Raw genomic sequence first — 7,505 nt, 5'->3', positions numbered from 1 at the left:
TCGAATGGCTTACCAAGAACACTCACAAAGAAATAAGAATTCCTCTTGAAAAAAAAATATAAAACGTGATCAATCAAAGAAACTTATAAATTAATATTCGTTTGTTCATAAGTTGAGCATACTAAAAGTTTGTGAGGAGATGATTGATATCTTCCCATGTACACAATTTAGATATGAATTGAAAGATAATAATAAGCCATGCCACATTCTTACACAATTAACAATTTAATTACAATTTTATACAAATATGAAATAGATCGAGCACCTGTGAAAGTGAATTGATGTGAAAGACTTTTAATCAGTCCTAACAATGGAGTACTCTCGAAGAAGTTGGTTTTTTTAGTAGATCTTTTGGGCTTTAATGTGGATAAACTATGTGATAGCAATAAAAATCTATATGGGGTCACATTTTTGTTTCTGTGTAGTTTCTGAATGCTTTGAGCTATGTTCATGGAAAGGCACACGTTTAATAATTTGACTAAATGTATCATTTTTTTTCTTCAATGTTTCATCATATGTTTATATGTATGAAATAATATACATGTCGAAAAATATTAATTTTTTAAATAAACTTTAGTATCTCGAAATTAATTTTTAGCTTTTAATTAATTGATATAGTGAAACCATTTAACTGTTAAATTGCCATGCTTCATTTTGTCAAAAAGCATTCCATAAACAATACTTAGAAGAAGAAAAAAATACACAAAATTCTTTGATTTTCTTTGACTCAAGAACATTTCATTTTCCCCCCTTCCCTTATTCTTCTTTGGTTATCATTCCATTCAATTCAAACCGCCTATTCCTCACCCAGTCTAAATAAAACCACTTGCTCTCTACTTCTCTTCTACTCTCTCTCTCTCTCTCTCTCTCACACACACATTACACACCCAAAATACAGTTTTGACATCTTGTCTGAAAACACTCTTTCCCTTAAGGTTTGTGCAATGAGATGAGCTGCCTGCTTTAGTGCTTTGTGCAAATAGTCTCATGCTTTAGTGCTTTGTGCAAATAGTCTCATGTCATCTTCCATCACATGATTGAGAGCACCGCATTAGAGGTACATTTTTTCATTCCTTCCACGTTTACATTGAATATTTTATCATGGTATACTCACTAATATATTGAAAATTTTGGTTTGATGATTGCATGCTTTGTTATTTTGGTTGTGTAAAGTGTAGGCACTCATGTCATTGCATGTTTGATTATATCTGAAACAGAATGGATCATCAAGGGCATAGCCAGAACCCATCTATGGTAGTGGAGCTCAATTAGCATATGGTTCTAACACCAGCTTCAGCAACAGCTCCAACAATTTTGGTCAAACCAGTTCCAAGAAATTGAGAAGGCTATTGATTTCAAGAACCACAGTCTTCCCCTGTTTATTGTTAATAAATTTAACAATTACCTGTTAAATCTAATTATATGTATTGTTAATTGTTAATATGATTAAGTTACAATATTTTAACAACTGTTAAATGGCTATTTGTATTCATAATCATTATTTATGTTATTGTTGCTTAAGATTAATATAAATTTCAATTAAGTAAAATGATAATATATACTACACAAATTTATATACTTTCAGCTTATTAGTACATTTTACTTTTTTTATTATTATATTATATCATGTTTAATTATTGTTATTTATTAATCTCATCAGGTTAATTACATTTCAAACACTGGTTGATATATATTTTACTTTATATAATATCATGCATTATCTTACTTATTTATATAATATTAAATTAATTAAAACCAAAATTTTTAGCACAAAAATTATATTTAATCATCATAATAATTATTAGTTGACAATAATAATTTAAAAATTTCGAGTTGATATTATTTACATTTATACAAATAACGTTTATAATTTAAAAATTTAAAATAGAAAAAAAAACTTAATCTACGTCGTTGCTTACGATAGCAACGACGTAGTAGATCTTACCTTTCAAGCATTGATTGTTATACACTACATCGGTGCCGCCATAGCCCGACCTTAAAAGCTTACCTTTCAACGTCGTTCCTCGTGCCGGCAACGTCTTCGAAGGCGAACCTGCAATTACGGGCCTCCAGTCATCCCCGTCGCAGGAGTCGTGTCTTTCTAAAATGGTGGAAGGAGACCGTCGTAGACTAGCCGGAGGCCTACGACAACGTCTCATTCAAAGATGGCCATGCACCGTCGTTGAACTTCGAGAAGGTGGTGAGCATGTATATGGGCAAACCTAGGAAGAAATATTAGCAAGATGTGAAAACATATATTCAGGTACCTTATTAAGGGTACAACTGATATTGGACTAGTCTATCAAAGTAACACATCTATTACGCTATAGAGTTGGATGCAAGATAATTTGTGAAAGGGAATGCATTCATAATTGACAATTCTCTTATCATTTGGAAGGTTACACTTTTAGTTCACAGTTGCGTTGTCCACTACAGAGGTGAAATACATGACCAAATAATCCCCTTATTAGGAAATTATACACTACCTTGGCACAACAATATTTTAAGAAGTTACTTCCCAACTTATCCCTTGTAATACCCGAGGGTGTTCAACTCATCAAAAGTGAAATACCAATTGATACTTGACCTAGTCTAAAATATTATATATAGTTATAAATCATCCAAATATAAAAATACTTGTGTAATCACCTTAATATTATAACATTTAAAATTTTTTTGCTTAATTTATGAAGTTGTTGAAAAAATATAAACATTCAATAAAATACAGAAATTCATTACCAGCAAAAAGATACATCACAAAGAAAGGGGATTTTTTTTTAAAGGGGACACACAAAAGTCACTTTCACTTTATACATATATATCTACTCGTCTATGCATGCGTCTGTGCGCATGGATCATCTCACAAACACTGAGACACACTCTTATTTGTAGAACATAACATATACCTATACCACAACCAAAAAGCATAAATTTAGGCCTCACTATTAATTATTATTCCCATTGTTTTTATTATTGTATTGTAATAAACCTAGCTACTGCAAGTAGCACGCAATTGAATTCAAGTCATTGTTCACATCGTCTCAGTCCTTGATCCCTGAACCCTATTATTGGGCGTCGGTGTGAGTTCACTCTCTCTCCCATCCTCCCCAGAAATCTCTTCCAACGACCGTCCCTTCGTCTCAGTAACCAAGAACGAAGAGAAGAACCCTAACAAGTTCGTCACCGCCAGAATAATCATTACCTTCTTAATCTTGTACGATTCGCCGCCCACAGTTAAACATTGTATCCCAAACACTCCCACAAGGGCCCCGGCTTTTCCCGCGGCAGCACTGAGTGCGTGGCACGTGCTCCTCACGCGCGTCGGGAAAAGCTCGGCGGGCAGCACAAACGTGGTGCTGTTGGGGCCAAAGTTAGCAAAGAAGAACGTCAACCCATACAAAAGAGCGAAGTAGCCTTTGCCCTCGTTCTTGAGGTAATCGTACTTCACCCCAATGACAAACATGAAGAACGACATCATGAAGAACCCGATGAGTTGGATCTTGTATCTTCCGATCTTCTCGATGAAGAAAACGGTGAACCAGTACCCCGGGAACGTTCCCAGCAACGCGATCACGAACATCGCACGTGATGTCTCGAACACTTCCTTAATAGCGTCCATTTGATAGTCTTTGTCTATGAGCCCAATCGCAGGGAAAATATCCTTCTGCGTCAGGTTCTGGCTGTAGAACGCAATATCTAACAAAAACCATGAACTCATGGTTCCTATCAAGTGGCGCCCGTGCCGCTGGAAGAACTCGTTCGACCACAGTGGGTAGTTATTGCTAGCATTGAACTCAGCCAACTTGTCCTGCTCCGCCTGGATCTCTATGTCCAAGACTTTTGCCATGTCCGCCGCGGCTTGCTTGGCGTTCCCTTCGATGATGGCAGTGTAACGCCCCGTCTCCGGCATCTTCATTCGCCAGTAGTAAGTCATCATCGCTGGCACAGCGCCGATCATCAGAACCAGCCGCCACAAAAGGTCACCCTCGGGTTGCGTGGACAAGACAGGGTCGTTGATGTACGCTGGAGCAGGGTAGTAGTGCTTGAAGATTGCTGAGAGGGTCATGGAGACCAAACCTGCGAAAATGATTCCCACGCCCTGCATGGCGAACACGGCCGCTATGAACGCGCCACGTGTCCTCTTGTTGGCGTACTCCGACATGATGGTGGCGGAGAGCGGGTAGTCTCCGCCGATGCCGAAGCCCAGCCAGAAGCGGAAGAAGCAGAGCGTCCCCATGACGGACTTCGGCGTTGCCCCGAACGATAGTCCAGAGCAAATGGCGCAGATCACCATCAGGATGAGGGTGATACCATACACTTTTTTCCGGCCAAGCTTGTCTCCGAGCCAGCCGAAGATGAGCTGGCCTGTGAGGGTTCCGACAATCGCGACGCCGGTAACCATGTTGTTGACGCTCAGCGGGAGCTTCCCGGGGAGATTCGGGGTGCTCGGGTCGAAGTAGTACAATCGTCCCAAAAGTTTCGAAACCGTGGAGATACAGAAAAGGTCGTAGGCGTCAGTGAAGAAGCCCATGCCCGCTATTACAATGGCGGTCACGTGGTACCATTGCGTGCGCGCTGAATCCAGCGCTTCAAGCACTTCCAATGCCATAGTGAAGAGGAAACGGTTTAGTTAGTTGTGGTTTTTTCTGTAGTGCATATATGGTTCCTTATATATATTGGGGGAGTGTTTTCATCAATGCAGCAATGGGCGTTTACTACTAGGCTTAGGTGGATGTGAACGAGAAAAAATGGGGTTTTTTTTTAATGAGGATATTCTTCTTGTGTTGTTCAACTGATAAGGATATGCTTATTGGGGATGTAAACAAAATTTCGAGAAACTTTTTTTGGGTTGTTACTCCTAGTAGCTAGCGAAAGGGAATGCATGTTCTGGCATTATTGTGTTTTGTTATTTAGGTGCTGGTGACAACATTAAAATCAAGTGAATGGGAGGCAAACGTTAATAACGAATGGAAAAGTGCAAAGCTTGTCTACAATGTGCTCTCTTGATGAATACACAAGGACGTGTGCGATTAGTTAACCAAAATTCATTAAAAAAAACAATTATTGCACTTGCACTTATACTATGGGGAAAATACTATTTAGCCATATCGATCCCACTAAATTATATGTCATCTCCGGTTAATCTACATCTGACAATTTAAATATATGAAGCAAACAAGAAAATTTCACCGATTTTTCTAGTTCGTCTATTTATTGAATAACTACCGGTAGCATTTAGGGAATACATGAATTGTATCCATTTGTTTTTTTAATGACATTATTTGCTTATCTATTTTAAGTTTAAATATATTTTTTATCCATATAATTTAGTATTTTTTTTATTTTCATTCATGTAAAATATATATTTTTTTCATTATAGTTCGTGTAAAATGTTTTTTTTTTCCTTTAAAATACTTTAGATAACACTTTGAAAAGAATATTTTAAACAAGTAAAAAAAATATTATTTAAAACGTTTTAAGGATGAAAAATAAAAAATATATTTTACAAAGATTAAAACATTTTTTTTAAAAGAACGAAATAAAAAAAGCTAAATTCTTGAGATCAAAAATGTATTTAAAGATTTCCCTTATTCTTTTGTTTGTCCTTACATGGAGCAATTGTATAAACTTCTCTATAGCAGCACTCGTAGGAGGAAAAAAAAAGGTATTTTTATAAATTAAAATGAGCTTATGCATAAATTAAAAATCATCTTTTAAGGAAGTTAATATGATAGATCTCTTATAAATTATCTTATGTATAAATTAATTTTAATTTATAAATAAATTTATCCAAATGTTCCGTCTCTAGCCTCACGAAGACCCTTGAGGCAAACCATAGAAACTCAGCTGCAAGTAAAAGGAATTTCCAATTGATCAAAAACTTATTATTAGATAGATAAATGTAATCCTTTCCAAAAAGGTAGATAAATATTAAAAAAATTGCATTGAAGAGAAAGAAAGAGGACGCAAAAAATAAATAATAAGAAGAAAAAAAGATCTCCCGTAGCATCATTCCATCAACATCGTTGGGATCAAGTTAGACAATTAAACCAAATTCAAGCACTCATCTTAGGTCACATCAACATCGTTGGGATTTCAAAGTATTTTGTCACTTCTTGCCAAGGTCTCACTGCATATCCCCGGCAATGTTGGGTGATCATAGAGGTTGTCTCTCATTATCTTTCTAAGACTCACTTACACGCTAAATATAGATAAAATAATTTCAAAAACAGGTTAAATATGCACATTTATATTTTGTTATTAGTCTACCCAATTATTTCTGCTCGCTTAAGCATCCAAGTGTTATAATAAATGTCTACATCTTTATAGTCGAAATTCATTTGAATATTCGATTTTAATTTTGTTAAGTTCCTACTATTGATTCTTACAATCAATAATTTATTTTATTAATGGGACTTAGAATTACTATTATGAATTGTTTTTCTGTTTAACCAGCGGTGTTATAACTTTCAACTTGAAAGTTATAACACAAATTATGTTATAACTTATTTTCAATTTAATATAAATCTGCGCCATAATATAATTTAAAATGAACAATCGAACCATAATCGAATTTGTATAAGAATTAACAAGTACAAATATTCGTACTTTGAACATAAACCAAATGCTTATTCAATAAAAAATTTCTCAAATTTAATCACAATCAGAAAATTACGTGAAATATATTTTAAGAAGTAAACACAATCAAATTTAAATTTTAAAAGATAAAACTTTGAATGTAACTGCAATAAGAAAACTATGCAAATATATATATATATATATATATATATATATATATATATATATATATATATATATATATATATATATATAATAACTTTCAGAGATAAATATATAATCAAGTTCTAATTCAGGACAAAAGTTACTTGAATACACACTATTACGAAAAATAGTTTTACGTCGGTTAATTTGGACATTATACGTCGGTCATTAACCATCATCGTAAACAACGTTATAGAAAATTTTCATTTTTTACGACGATTTTATAAAAAACCGTTTTAGAAAAAAATGTATCATTCTAAGACGGTGCTTAGTTGAAAACCATCTTAAAATGATACTTTTCTAATGTTGTTCTTAATTAAAAACGGTTATAGAATGGTAGACTTTCTGTCTTAGAATGTCTTTTTTAAAATAAAAAATTAAAAAATTTGAAGATTCTAAAACGGTTTTTCCAAAAACTGTCTTAGAATGTGTTATTTTTTTAAAAAAATAGAAAATTAAAATAAAAAAGGAAAATTTTAATAAAAAAATCTAATTCTAATAAAAGAAAGGATCGATCATTGCATTTTGTAGCTTCAATATCCCATATTAAACCCTCCGCGCCAGGGCCACGTGAGGCAACCACACTGCTCTAAAATTCATAACCAAAGAATCAGAAAATGGATTTGATAAGATTCAAACTTTAAATTCAATCAAACTATCTTTCATACTTGAGCACATAAAAAAGAGGAAAAAAAACTTAATTTTCTTGGTGTGCAACACTA

At 34.2% G+C, this 7,505-nt stretch overlaps 1 protein-coding gene across 1 annotated transcript; it reads right to left on the bottom strand.

Annotated features, from left to right (window-relative positions):
* Nucleotides 1–3,031: 3,031 nt before the first annotated feature.
* On the bottom strand, nucleotides 3,032–4,609 carry PHT1-12 (inorganic phosphate transporter 1-12). The gene is given in 1 exon segment (NM_001254198.1): nucleotides 3,032–4,609. A coding segment is annotated over 1 exon segment (1,578 nt).
* Nucleotides 4,610–7,505: the final 2,896 nt, after the last annotated feature.

The sequence above is a fragment of the Glycine max genome, chromosome 14 (genome assembly GCF_000004515.6).
Source record: "Glycine max cultivar Williams 82 chromosome 14, Glycine_max_v4.0, whole genome shotgun sequence".
Lineage (NCBI taxonomy): Eukaryota > Viridiplantae > Streptophyta > Magnoliopsida > Fabales > Fabaceae > Glycine > Glycine max.
The sequence above is the reverse complement of the archived record's forward strand: the minus strand, read 5'-3'. Positions and strand labels throughout refer to the sequence as shown.